This window comes from Phyllostomus discolor, chromosome 13 (genome assembly GCF_004126475.2).
Source record: "Phyllostomus discolor isolate MPI-MPIP mPhyDis1 chromosome 13, mPhyDis1.pri.v3, whole genome shotgun sequence".
NCBI lineage: Eukaryota > Metazoa > Chordata > Mammalia > Chiroptera > Phyllostomidae > Phyllostomus > Phyllostomus discolor.
In genome coordinates, this window is record NC_040915.2 from 12,026,420 (window position 1) to 12,041,659 (window position 15,240).

A 15,240-nucleotide genomic window follows, 5' to 3' on the forward strand; every position below is an offset into this window, starting at 1 on the left:
GCAACCACACAGAGGATGTGAAGGAGGAGATAGGAATACATCACAGAGATAGATTTTTTTTTAAATGCTAAAGAGACAAGTTGATTAAGCAAGGTGGGTGTGCCCCCTTCCCCAAAATGAAGTCTTGGTTTCTATAGTACTCAGGGTGGCTGGTCAGGCTTATAGCTCATTTTCCATTTGTTATTAATTGCCATATAAAAAAAAAGACTTTGGGTGCTGCTTTACAAGCTACAGCTATGGCCAATCTTGGTTAAGGTATTTGTACTAATCAATTTATTAGATACAAAATGGTCTGAGCATCTTCCATTACTGAAGGAGTGTGAAAATTTAGCTCCTGGAATCAAGATGTCAGAACTAGTCCTAGGGGTCACATTTGAACATTTATTCAAATACTGCCATCTGCAATGTCTGATCTCATCCTAATCTCTAACCTTCTATTTTTTGCTTGTGGCGGGGAAGGGTGGGCAGAGTGGCTACACACTCATTTGCATAGCCTTGGATTTTAAAGGGTCAAAGAGTGGCAACTGAACCACCCATTATTACATCACTAATAACAAAGACAACAGTCTACACTGAGCCCCCATATGCTACCTGGAAAAACATTTCATTTCCTAGGTATCAGTTTATTCTTTTATTTCTTCATTTATTCATTAAATAATTATTTTTTAGCACTCAATCCTGTGTTCTATGCTATGCAATAGAGACACAGCAAGATTAAGATAGAAAAAAAAATCCCATCCTCCTCCTACTGTCTAACAGGGGTTATCAACAGCAAACATGTAGTCAAACAAATATATACTTGGAAATTTAGATGAGTATCTAAACTGTATCATACAGGAACTAGTTTCCTTCTGTCTTTCCTCTCTTTTATGTTCCTGAGCATGAAGGCTTTTTGTCCTTGTGGTTTTCACTTCACTGACCTCAGCCAACTGTTACATCTCCAAGACAACTGCAATAACAGCAGGAAGAGTAGGCAGGGTCTCCTTACCTTATTATAAGTGAGCACAATCCTTCCCAGAAGCCTTCCCAGCAAACATCTCTATGTTTCATTGGTCAGAACTGGGTCACATGCCCATTTCTAAATCAATCTATGTCCACAGAGAATGGGATTAATGTGCTTGCTTTAGACTATTGATGGTTCATTTCCTAGCAGTGGGAGAGGGCATCCTATCCCTGAACATGTTTCTTCCCTCACAATATCAAGGTTCCTTAAGGTGGATTTTTTTTAAAAAGAAATAGTTGTTTAGTAGACAACAACAGAGGAAATAAAACTCCACAGGATTCATTCACCAACTAAATAGGGAGAAAGAAGACTAAAATATCACTCAAAAGTTTCAAGCTTGGGACAATAATACTGCCAAGAATAGATAAAAAAGAATGTGGGAGAAAAAATCTAGTTTGTGAGAGAAACAAAAATGAATTCCATTTTCTTCTTAATTTTGAGGTACAATCAGACAGTCTAGTAGAAATGGAGGATGGGACTGAGGAGCAAGTCTGGACTTCAACATAAACACTGGAGTCACCCACAATGAAGTGGGATTTTAAAACATGGGAAAAGGTAGGATCGCTCATGGAAAAAATAGAGAAAGAGCCTAAGGCCAGAAAAATCTTGGTGAATAGCTATAATTAGGAGATAGTAAGAAGGTGCTGTTATAAAGGAAAAGGAGAGAGAATAAGGATATGTAAGAACCAAGGGTCTACCTATAGTCACATGGCAGCCAATAAATCAAGTTTCCAAAAGAATGTAGAGGTTGATGTTATAGATTGCCAGAGATGTCTGTGATTACAAAATACTCTTGAAAAATTTCAGCTGTGGTAGGAACATAATGCTCATGTGCCCTTTTTTATCATCTTTTAATTATTCTTCTATTACAGTTTCCCAATTTTTCCCCCTTTGCCCTTCTCCATCCATCCCACCCCACACTCCCACAGTCAATCCCCACACTGTTGTCCATGTCCATGGGTTATTCATACACATTCTTTGACTAGTCCCTTCCCCTTCTTCCCACCATTATTCCCCTCTCTACTCCTCTCTGGTCACTGTCACTCTGTTTCATGTTTCCATGCCTATGGTTCTATTTTGTTCGTTATTTTATTTTGTTCATTAAATTCCTCTTATAGGTGAGACCATATGGCATTTGTCTTTCACCAACTGGCTTATTTCACTTGGCAAAATATTCTCCAGTTCTATCCATGCTGTCGTGAAAGGTGGGAGTTCTTTCAGCTGCATACATAGTATTCCATTGTGTAAACATACCAGTTTTTTTGATCCACTCATTTACAGATGGGCCCTTGGGCTGTTTCTAGTACTTAGCTATTGTAAACAGTGCTGCTATGAACACAGGGGTGCATAAGTTATTTTGAATTGGTGATTTGGGATTCTTAGGTTATATTCCCAGCAGTGGAATCTCTGCTGGGAATATACCCAAAAGGTGCTTCCGTTTTGAGTTTTTTGAGGAAATTCCATACTGTTTTCCACAGTGGCTGCACTAGTCTGCATTCCCACTTTTTCTCTACATCCTCACCAGCACTTGTTTGTTAACTTATTAATGACAGCCCCTCTGACAGGTGTGACATGATATCTCACTGTGGTTTTAATTTGCATTTCTCTGACGGCTAGTGATGTTGTGTATCTTTTCATATGTCTATGGGCCACCTGTATGTCCTCCTTGGAGAAGTATCTATTCAGGTCCTTTGCCCACCTTTTAATTAGATTGTTTGTCTTCCTGGCATTGAGTTATATGAGTTCTTTATATATTTTGGAGATAAATCCCTTGTCCATTGGCAAATATATTCTCCCATATGGTCAGTTCCCTTTTCATTTTGATTATGGTTTCTTTTAAAAAGCTTCCATGCAGAAGCTTTTGTTTGATGTAGTCCCATTTGTTTATTTTTTTTCCTTTATTTCCTTTGCCCTAGGAGATAGATCAGCAAAAGCATTGCTACATGGGATATCTGAAATTTTCCTGCCTATGTTTTCCTCTAGGGTTTTTATGGTGTCACAACTTATATTTAAGTGTTTTATCCATTTTGAGTTCATTCTGGTGTATGGTGTAAGTTGGTGTCCTACTTTCATTTTCTTGCATGTATCAGTCCTGTTCTCCCAACACCATTTATTGAAGAGGCTATTTTTGCTCCATTGTATCCTTCTGTCTCCTTTGTCAAACATTAATTGACCATAAAGACATGAGTTTTTCCCTAGGCTCTCTATTCTGTTCCATTGATCGATGTGTCATCTCTTTCTCCTCCCCCTCCTCTTCTTCCTTCTTCTTTTAGATTTTACTTATTTATTTTTAGAGAGAGGGGAAGAAAGGGAGAGAGAAAAGGAAAGAAACATCGATTGGTTACCTCTCAACTGCCCCCATCTGGGGACCTGCCTGGCCTGTAACCCGGACTGGGAATTGAACCAGCAACCTTTTGGTTCTCAGGACAATGTCCAACTCACTGAGCCATGCCAGTACCAGACTGTTTTGATTACAGTGGCTTTGTAGTATAATTTGATATCAGGTATTATGATCCCTCCTAGTTGTTCTTCTTTCTCAAGATTGCTGAAGCTGTTCAGGGTCTTTTTTGGTTCCACAGAAATTTTTGAAATATTTGTTGTAGATCTGTGAAATATGTCATTGGTATTTTAATAGAAATTGTGTTTAATCTATAGATTGCTTTGGCCAGTACAGATATTTTAATGATATTAAATCTTCAAATCTGTGAACATAGTATATACTTCCATTTATTTGTACCTTCCTTAATTTCTTTTTTCAGTGTTCTAGAGTTTCCTGAATACAGGTTTTTACCCCCTTGGTTAAATTTATTCCTAGATACTTTATTTTTCTTCTTGCTATAGTAAATGGGATTCTCCCCCTAGTTTCTCTGATATTTCATTCTTGGTATACAAAAACACCATCGATTTCTGAATATTGACTTTATATCCCGCTCTTTGGCCAAGTTCACTCATTAGGTCAAATTGTTTTTTGATGGAGACTCTAGGGTTTTCTGTGTACACTATCATGTCATCTACAAATAATGACAGTTTTACTTCTTCCAATTTGAATGCCTTTTTATTTCTTTTTCTTGTCTGATTGCTGTGGCTAGAACTTCCAGGACTATGTTGAATAACAGTGATGAAAGCAGACACCCTTGTCTTGTTCCTGATCTTAAGGGGAAAACTTTAAGTTCTTGCTTGTTGAGGATAATGTTGGCTGTAGGCTTTTCATATATGGCTTTTATTATGTTGAGGTACGCTCCCTCTATTCCCACTTTGCTGGGTGTTTTTTATCATAAATGGGTGCTGAATTTTATCAAATGCTTTTTCAGCATCTATTGATATGATCATTGGGTTTTGTCCTTCATTTTCTTTATGTGAAGTATTATATTTATTGATCTGTGAATATTGTACCATCATTATATCCCTGGGATGAATCCCACTTGACCATGGTATATGATCTTTTTAATGTATTGCTGAATCCAGATAGCCAATATTTTGTTGAGGATTTTAGCATCTATGTACATCAGAAATATTGGCCTGTAGTTTTCTTTCTTTAGGGTGTCTTTACCTGGTTTTGGAATTAGGATGATATTGACCTTGTAAAAAGAGTTTGGTAGTCTTCCCTCTTCTTGAATGTTTTGGAATAGTTTAAGAAGGATAGGAGTTCTTCCTTAAATGTTTGGTAAAAAAAAATTCACCTGTGAAGCCATCTGGTCCAGGGTTTTATATGCCAGAAGTTTCTGAATACTGCTTCAATTTCACTAGCTGTTATCAGTTTATTCAGGCTTTCTGCTTCTTCTTGATTCAGTTTTAGAAGACTGTACTTTTCTAGAAATTTGTTCATTTCACCCAGGTTGTCCAATTTCTTGGCATATAGTTGTTCATAGTAATTTCTTATAGTCCCTTTGTATTTCTATGGTTTTGGTTGTAACTTCTCTTTCAGCTCTGATTTTATTTATTTGGGTCCTCTCCTTTTTTCTTCTTGATGAGTCTGGTCAAAAATTTGTCAATTTTGTTTATCTTTTCAAAGAACCAGCTCCAGATTCACTGATCTTTTCAATTGTTCTTTTAGTCTCTGTGTCATTTAATTCTGCCCTGATTGAAATTATTTTCTTCCTTCTACTTACTCTGGGTTTTGTTTATTGTTGTTCCTCTAGTTCTTATAGATGTAGGGTTAGGTTGTTTATTTGAAACACATGACTGATGACACAAGTATATACATGCCCTTTTATTCCAGGCACAAGTCCATGACAGCCTGAAAACTGTGGACAGTTCAAACAAAAGTACTGCATACAATGAACACTTACCAGCCCACGTAATTGCATAATAATTCATACATATTCAGATGAAAATGAGAGTAATTAAAGATGAATATAGGACACCAAAAGTGACTGAGGCAAGGACATGAGAACAGCAAAAGCCAGTGTTCCCTAGGGTAAGCACACAAATTTCTTGATAATGTAACTATTGACAGTTAAAAGGTCAAGGTTACATATAGGGAAATAAGAAGAAAACAAAAGGAGGCAGCCATTTTGCTAGGAAGTGAAAGAAAAACCAGATTACTCTAAAAATCACAAGGCCTGTGAGACTTCCTATGCACAGAAACACAAATGACCTATCTGGGACTCCACAGACTTCTAGTAGGTCAGATTGTAGACAGACACACACAGGTGCCATCATGAGATGAACTCAGGTAATAGAAAAGCCACTGAAAATAACTGACTTGAAGAAGAAAGAAGGTTTAAAAATAAAAGAAGAAAAAGAAACCATAAAAAGACAAAGCTGCCAAAAGCATCAGACTCCTATCTCCACATATCTTTTTATGTAAGAGATGCCTAATAGTGGGCAATAAACAGCAGAAAATGAGTGTGTGCAACCCACAAATAAGTATGAATAATATTTAAATAAGGGAACAAATTATTTCAGTGGCCATGTAACATTCAGTGGTCATATCAATTACTTTTTTGTTAACTCTTTCTTCTTGATCCTGGAATAATCACTCATATTTAACACTAGGGAAAAGATCTTGTCATTCACAGAAATGCACATGGCAGTCTTATTAAGTAGTTAAAGCAGGTAGACAAATAAAGCAGCAAGAGCAGTCACCTGCCTTCATGAAGCAGAAAGATTAGCACAGCAAGAGATATGTAGAACGTAAACACCTTAACAGAAGAGAAAATGAGGAAGTAAATGTTTGTACTGTAAAAACAAAAGAAATAAGAATCACAGGGAGTCATAGCAACTCTACCTAATATATTTTTTAAAAAAAGCCACAGGGAGGCTGCCAAAATAAAGAGACAAAGAAACATGGCCCAAATGAAAGAACAGATGAAAACCCCCCAAAAGTACTAAACAAAATAGAGGTAAGCAATCTATCAGATGCAGAGTTCAAAAAACTGCTTATTAGAATGTTCAAGGAACTTAGTGAGGGCCTCCACAGCATAAAAAAGATCCAGTCGAAAACGAAGGGCACACTAATTGAAACAAAAATAATTTACAGGAAAACAACAGTAAAGTAAATGAAGCCAAGCATCAAATCAATGCTTTGGAACATAAGGGAGAAAAAAACAACTGATCAAAACAATAAGAAAAAAGAATCCAAAAAAACAAGGATAGTGTAAGCAGCTTCTGGTACAAGTTCAAACGTTCCAACATTCACATCATAGGGGTGCCAGAAGAAAAGAAAGAGCAAGAAACTAGAAATCTATTTGAAAAAATAATGAAAGAAAACTTCCTAATTTGGTGAAGGAAATAGAGATGCAAGTCCAGTAGCACAGAGTCCCAATCAAGATGGATGCAAAAAGGCTAACACTAAGACTTATCATAATAAAATGTCAAAGATTAAAGATAATAAGAGAATCCTAGAAGCAGCAAAAAAAGAAAGTTAACTGCAAGGAAGTTCCCATGAGACTGCCAACTAATTTCTCAAAAGAAACTTTGCAGACTAGAAAGGACTGGCAAGAAATATTCAAAGTTATGAAAAGCAGGGACCTACAGCCAAGACTGCTTTACCCAGCAAAACTATCATTTAGAACTGAAGGGGAGATAAAGTTTCCCAGACAAGAGGAAACGAAAGGAGTTCATCATCACCAAGCCATTATTACATGAAATGTTAAAGGGATTTATTTAAGAAAAATAAGATCAAAACTACAAATAATAAAATGGCAATAAATACATACCCATCAACAATTGAATCTACAATACAAACTCAGTAAACCAGAAGAACAGAGGTAGAATCACGGATACAGAGAACATGAGATGAGAGGGAGGTGAAGAGGTGAGGGGGTTAAGAAGTACAAATAGGCAGTTACAGAACAGACACGGGGATGTAAAGTACAGTATAGGAAATGGAGCAGTCAAAGAACTTATATGTGTGACCCATGGACATGAATGAAAGTGTGGGGATGGCCTAAGGGAGTTGGGGTGGGTGGAGGGAGGCATAAGAGGAAAAATTGGGACAGCTGTAACAGCATAATCAATAAAATACAATTAAAAAAAGAAATAAAAATTACCTCATAGTAAAAAGGACACACAATAAGTATGATGATGTTATATACTGCTTATCACTGACAGGTGCTTTATAAGCATTTTCACAGGACTTACTGTATATTATGTTATTTCATATTCACTTAACCTTATGAAATGCAGAGGACACCATTATTGTTCCTAGTTAATAAATGACAAAGGGAAAGTTTAGAAAGGTCAAATCACTTGCCAATAAGAAACAGCCAGGAAATAGTAGACTAGACTTGAACTAGATTTTCTGACTTTAGATATAGTGATGTGCTTAATTCTCCCAAATGCTCAAACATCTGGACTGATTAAGCAGTATTGGCTTTTTAAAAATTTTTGTTAATCCTCACCCAAACATATGTTTATTCATTTTAGAGAGAGAGGAAGACAGAGACAGAGAGAAATATCGATGTGAGAGAGAAGCATCAATCATTTGTCTCTGATGCATGCCCTGACCAGGGATTGAACCTACAAACTCTTGGTGCATGAGACAACGCTCCCAACCCAACTGAGCCACCCAGCCAGGTCTGATTGAGCAGTACTCTTGCCTATCAGCATAAAACTGGGAGGAATGACCTCTAAATAACACCTCCAAACCCTGGATGTGCTCACTATCCCTTAAACAGACTCCTAAGAGCACGCTCCTCCAATCCCTCTGTGTGTGTATGTGTGCATGTGTGCATGCACACATGTGGTATGTTTGTGTACACCTCTAGGCTGGGGGCAGGGAAGGAGCTGCAGAACCAATACTTAAGACATCTAGAGGAAATAATGAATACCAGACTAGAGCACTGAAAACTGCCTCTGCATAGAAATATTCTTACCTTGCATTAAGTTCCTCTTTGCATGAAACATTGACATTTTCATGATGTTCAAAAGCCTGCTGCTGGCTTCCAAAAGTTCTGGCATGATACCATGTTGTCATTGCAACAGCCCTCCAGTGAGCCATCAAAAGCCCAGCTAGAACATTTTGAATACAGCAGTATGCTTGTCACCAAAACAATAAACTGCAATATTTTATATTTATCTCTATGTAAAATTTTAGTGATATTGTATAAATGTTAACATGGTCTTACCCTAATACAATCACAGAAAAGTCTTAACAGTATCACATATTGGCACAGCCCCCAGGTGGGTTATGGCCTGCTAAGCAGGCCCGATGAATACCTCTCAAGTCACTTAGCTAGTCGCCTTTAACTAACAAGTGACATCAAGATGCTATAGTTTTCCCCAAGAAGTGTGTTTCCAAAAGCAATGGCAAGGAACAAGTAGGATCGTTTGTTCAGACTGAGAATGGAAAGAAAGTACTTGGGATTATGGAAAAGATATCCAAAAAGGGACTGGGGAGAGAAGTTAATAATGTTTGATTTAGTTTTTTTATGGCTTGAGAAACAAAAGTGAGCTCAGTAAGTTCTCAAACCTCTAAAGCCTTATGAGGTTAAGACCTGGGACTTCTCCAGGGCTGAGATCACAGCTACCAATGACAAACTCAGATTCTCCACTCTTCCAGCGGATGTACAAGCATCCTGGGAGACTATCTGGCTCTGGTAGGTGAGACCAAGGGAAATGGAGTGCATTGGAGGCCACAACCTTGACTATCGACAGGACAACCAGGGTTTCAAGATGAAGGCGGGTTAGTAATAAGGGAAACAAAGGCCTGCAGGGCACTCAGTCTCTCCCCACGGAACAATTCTTCTGGCCTTCCCTACTTTGCCTCTTTAATTTACTAAGATACTGAAGCTTTTCAGAATGAGAGGACATCAGACTGAGATTCTAATTTAAAAAGATAAGCATGGATGAAAGGCAAAGGAAATCTTTACAAAACAAAGCCACCAAGGGTGGAGATGTTCAGAATATCCTCTCTCCTATAAAAGCACCAATCCCTGCATCCAAGCAAGATAACCCCTAATAGTTACCATCCATTGCCTTATAGGAAGAATCAGAGTATTGGTTTCTGTTTTAGAGAAACAATGATCTTAGGAGCATATTTTCAAAACTGGAAGGAACTATAGTTCCAATAGACCAACTGCAATTTGAAGACATCCTGGCTTTTTTTTAGTATGAGTTTAATAAAGCGGTGCCCACATACCTTGATGCATCCACTCTTTGGAGAGATCAGTGTTCTAATACAAGTGAGAATAGAAATTTTAACAACTCTCAACCTAGAGTCCGATAACCTGACTGCATGTTGATTGGTTCCAGACAACTAGTGGAAAGACATATCTTCCCCCAGAAGACTCTCCTTGGTCAGGTTCATAATTTATTCATCACAAAATGTATGTAGCTTCATTTCCAAAAGGATCAACTTTTGCAGTTCATCCCCCTTCAACTATCTGTGGTTGGTGTAGCTTTATATTAGCTTTGAATAAAACAGAGAATGTGATCTAAAATATGTCATTAAATGTCCATATATATAAGATGAGGTGGAACAGAGAGGGGTATAAATGGTGGCAACAGGGGTGAAAATTCTTATCTACTTGGAATAAGAGCAGAATTAAACTCTTATTCTAGTCTCATTAAGATAACAGTGAAACAGGGAAAGGGATGTGCATGAGTTCGAGTGTAACCTTTTTCCAGGTCATTCAGTCCAATGTAAAGCTAGAATTCACCTGAAGAGCCCAAACAATCCTGGTTGATGAGAAGACCGCTCTTGTTGCTCACCTGGAAAAGGCAGCCCCCAGCACAAATGCAGCGTACTCCTTCACCAGGGGCTCTGTGCTGTTCAGCCCATTGATCACCACTTGAAGGCCACCAAAGGAAAGCAGGTCCTGCGCATTATCCATCTGCAACAAAGGCATTGCTCAGTACAGTACTGCCACCAAGGTAAGAAGAGCCCTTCTCACAGCCTTTCTTTTAGTGACTATTCAAAAAACAAACTAAAAAGTTAGGCAAAAAGCAAGGGTTGCCTCTCTGACTAACTAGGAAAGGGTTTGTAAAAACAAACTAAAATTTTAAATAATCTGTAAGTAACAGGAAAGAAGTAACAACAGTCCCTTTCTTCCCTCTGCCTCACTTCACACAGTCCAACATTGACTGAATCTGAGGACATTCATGATAAAATCTGCACAAAAGTCTCTTTCTCAAAGGCTTTAGTCTAGACCTGTACTTCTGGCTAGTGGTTATTATTGGACAGTGCAGAACATTGCCATCATCACGTAAAGTTCTATTGGACAGTGCTGGTCTAAGCTATCATTTAAGGTTCAAAGCCTCAAATCCAGACAATCTATCTGTTATTCTGTGAAAGAAGATATCTCATTCCCCAAGCTTCACAGTATCCTGGAACAAGAACTTCCTCAGAAAGGTCACTGGATCCTGTTTTCTTCATGCAGTAGCTACAAGTCTCCTTGAAAATATCTTTGTTGCTACAAAAGCTGCCTCTTGCCAGCATGCTGATCCCACTCTACAAATCATCAGGAAAATTCAGGAAGGTAGAGCCCAACAACAACGTGACTGCTACCCACCTTTTTCCTCCAGACACCACACAGCCCTTGCCTACCTGTGTCCTTCCAAACTGAAGAGGGCTCTAACAGAGAAATCAAGTTTAAAGAACTGTATTTCACTCTGCCTAGTCTGTTTTTACCATTTAGAAGATTGTTCTTATACATTCTGACATTATTTCTACAATAGCAGGGGTTTTTGTCTCTGCCCCCTGTGTTGCAGGTCTAGTGACTACAACAGCGCTAAGCATATAGTTACATGCTCAACAAATAATCATTATATAAATGAATGAATTTGGTCAGGAAAAAAATGTTACTGCAATAAACTCAACTGTGAGTTGCTTTTTTTTTTTTAAGGCAATCTGGGGTATCTGTTCCAATACAAGGGATGGGTCCTCGGTACCACAGACCTGAAGAAAATGGCCAATCCAAGGACATGAAGTGTGTATGGAGTTTGCTCTGCCACAGGGGCCCCAAGCCAGGGCTGGGATTTTCTGCCCTAATCCATCCTTATGAAGAAGAATGATTATTGGGCTATAGCACAGCTAACTGGGGAGACTCAGAACTGGGTGCTTTACTGACACAAGCACAAATAATACTTACTGGGCCTTCCTTCCTCACATACTCTGATTTTAAAATCTAAGAATTCATTGCCTCTCCTTTGATCCTCCTTTCTCCAGGTTTTTGGGGTACAAAACCATGGCTCAGCATCCTGTCCTTTTGTGGCTGGGATGGCTACACAGCAAAGCTCATGTGAGTCCCTAACAAACAGCTGCCACTCTGAATGCCCCAAAACAACATAGCCCAAGGTCACAAAGGCTCTGTCCTAGATTGTTTATCTTCATTACTGCAAAGATAATTCATGGTGCTATAAATGCTGACATTTACAAGCACTTCATCCTTCACAAGATGTTTTCTCACTTGATATTTCACTAGAGATGAGGAAGAAAGGAGTCTTCCTCTTTTTTGAGTATTCTGCCCACTGCAGAAGACTCAAGTTTCAAAATCTGGGTCTGGGACCAAAACTTTTCCCAGGATGCCTTCAGAATGGGGTGAGACAGGTGGAGAGGAGCTCAAGGTAGAGGAAGGGAGTGCATCAAGAATGGGGCAGAAGGGAATTGTGCCAACACTCGGGAGGAAAAAAGAGAATCAGAACACTGACAAGACAATGAAAGCCAAGGAAATAGAGAAAGGGAGAAACGATAGTAAATAATTGAGAAGTCACGAGAGGGAAGGCAAACACATGGCCCCAGGGTGGACGGGCAAACAGAGGCTGCTCCTCATAAATAACTCATAAAGTGTTTTCCATACACACGGTTTTGTTTTTCACAAATTCTGTTTAATAATTCAAATATGGCTGTGAGGAATGCTTGGGCAGATCCAGTTTGAGTCCTTGAAGCCCATGGTTCTCAAAACCTGTAATCAGTGAGTCTAGGAGTGGACCAGTGAAGTTCCTGGCAAGAAAAGTCCTATCTTCCTCAAAGCCAACACTACATCACCCAATGCCCCATTGCAACTGGAACTCAAGGCCAAGTTGTATCTTCATTGATCCCACTGTGAAATCACAACACTGTTGCATGGAAACCTGACATACCAGCCCCAACTGAGGACCTTATATTTCCAACCAAAGGGCTAATGACCCAAAACATTTATGACTCTTCTGTCAACAGGGGAAGTGTGGCCTCTACCAGGGGACGGGGTTACCGGGCTGACCTTAGGCTGAGTTTGGTGATGTCTAAGAAACTGTTTACCCCAACCAGTAACCTAGAAAGGCAAAACAGGATGTCATCCTAGAGATGACAAATCCAGGTGACCACACAGCTTGCAGGAAAAAATAAATTTGTTGGGGCTCTGCTAGCATCCTGTGTACTCACTCCCCTCCAGGTATTTTATAAGCTTTCTAGTCATTTTGGCCTTTTATGCTACAACTAAAGGAAGAGATTACAGAAACCTGGTAACTAAAGATCTATCCAAGTATGTTAAGATGATAAGAAAATAAAAGCTGTCAACATGAGAGCAAGACTGACTTAACCAATAACCCCTAGGATCCTTAGTCCTTTAAATATCTGTAACAGAAAAGCCACTGGAATTTTTGTTTTTACCCTGGAGAGAAAGCCTGGAAAGAGAAAAGAGAATCCAGGTACATTTTTTTCCTCTAAGAGGATCACAGACCTGCTATTTGAGGCCTGAGAGTTATGAGCAGAGAAAGAAGATGAAGAGGCTGTCCCATAATTCCTGCAGATACAGTACACACTCATTCTCTCTCACCACAAAGGCTGGCAAGTCCTAAAGAAAGAAAGAAAGTCTTTCAGCCTAATTTATAGAGAACAAGGACACTGTCACGCGTGGGAGGATGGTGAAGATCTGTGTCTTGGTGAGGATCTCAAAAAGCCTTTGATTGTGGTTACACAGCTTTCCTGGGCCAGCATCATCCCAGTCTGGATTCCTGCAATAGCCTCCTATCTGGTTTCCCTGCTTCTACCCATGCCAACCCCCCGACCTTCGGTCTAAACCTCAACACAGCAGCCACAGGAATCCTTTAAAAATAAGTCACATCATGTCATTCTTCCACTCAGCATCCTCTAATAGTGTTCAATTTCATTCTTTTCCATGGCCTACAAGGAGCTCCATGATCTTCCTCCGATCATCACTCTGAGTCATCTACTTCTCTCCCTCTCCTCTTAGCTCCAGCAACACTGACTTCCTTGCAGTTCCTCAAACACCTCAGACAGCTCCCACCTTGGGGCTACCGGTACTTGCTATTTCTCCTGCCTGAGAGGATTGTTCCCTTCCCTTCTCTTTTTATTTATCCATAGAATTTACTGCCTTCAAACATATTATTTATAATTTAGTTATTAGTTATGTTTATTGTCTATCTGCCTCTGCTAGAAAGTAAGCTCCAATTTTGTTCACAGATGTATCCTAAGTGCCTGGAACAGTGCCTGGGACTTAAAAGGCACCCAATAAATTAATATATTGAATAAATAAATGGCTTCTTTTGGCTCCTTTCCCTTAGATTCACTTATTCCCTTTTGAGCTTCATTCAAATGGTCCCAGTATCCTGTGAGAGGCAGAGTGGTCAAAAGGTTAAAGCAGAGTTTTGAGTCAGACAGGCTTTGTTGCAAATCCCAGCTCTACCACTCATTAACTGGGTGACCTTGGGCAATCACAACTGTCACCTTATTTGCCTCAGTTATAAAATGGGATTAATAACAGTACAGTGACTACTTATAAGTCAGTTGTGGAAGCCAATGAATTAATATGTACAAAGCACTTGAACACGAGCCCATTATATGATAATACTCAATAAATATTAACTATTATAATTAAAGCGTAAGTCTGATCGGTCATTTCCCTGCTTCAAACTCTCCAGTGGTTCTTAGGCTCAAGGATAAAATCAGAGAGAACATGATAGTCCCAACCCCACCTCTTAACTCCCTAACCTTTCCTCTTTATCTCTGCTACCCCATTCCCGGGTCACTATGCTCCAGTCACTTTTTCCTTTTCTTGACCTTCAATCTCACCAAGCTCTTCTCTGACTCAGAATCTTTGCACATGCTGTCTACCCTGCCTGGAATGCTAATCCAAGGGTTGGCAAACTTTTTCTAAAGGGCCTGATAGCAAATATTTTTGGCTTTCCGGGCCATATGGTTTCTGTCACAACTACTCAACTCTGCCATTATAGTTTGAAAACAGCCCAAAACAATAAAGCAATACGTAAATAATAGGTATGACTGTGTCCCAACAAAACTTTATTTATAAAAACCGACAGTGGGACAGATTTGGCCCATGGGCCACGGTTTGCCATCCCTTACTCTAGTGTCCCCTCTTTGGCTGTCATCCTTTAATGCTCAGCCTAAATGTCACATCCTCAGGGAAGCCTCGCCCAATGCCCCTGACTAGGCTAAGTTCCCCTGTTATACATTCCTACATTACCCTCTGGAGCCCTCAACACAATCTTAAATTATCTCATTATTAAATTGTTAACTTGATTATTATTCAATTGATTTTTATTTCATTGTTCCCTCTTACCAATTATGATCTGCATGGAACAAGGACCACATCTGTTTTATATCTGCTATATCATCAGTGTTTAAAAAAAAAGGAGATAATACTCCTAACAAAAAAGAGATTGGCTCTGGCCTCTAAGAATGTATCTATACCACAATGGATATTGGCCTGGATTAAAAATACTGTATGTGCTGAGAGAGGTAAAGATGCTAATATATTTTCCTAGAGCTTAGGATGTGGGGGTTATTTTGAAGCTGTCAGTTAAAAATCGGACTTATGGACAATGAAATACAA

General features: G+C 39.1%; 1 protein-coding gene across 2 annotated transcripts in view; it reads right to left on the reverse strand.

Moving 5' to 3' along the window:
- The window catches only part of SIL1 (SIL1 nucleotide exchange factor), a 226,711-nt gene that overhangs the window by 58,736 nt on the left and 152,735 nt on the right, over positions 1–15,240 (reverse strand). For both annotated transcript variants that reach the window (XM_028527812.2, XM_036014686.1), the window contains exon 7: positions 10,160–10,281. In XM_028527812.2, coding sequence (XP_028383613.1) covers positions 10,160–10,281 — 122 coding nt within the window. The remainder of the gene's footprint in view (positions 1–10,159; positions 10,282–15,240) is intronic.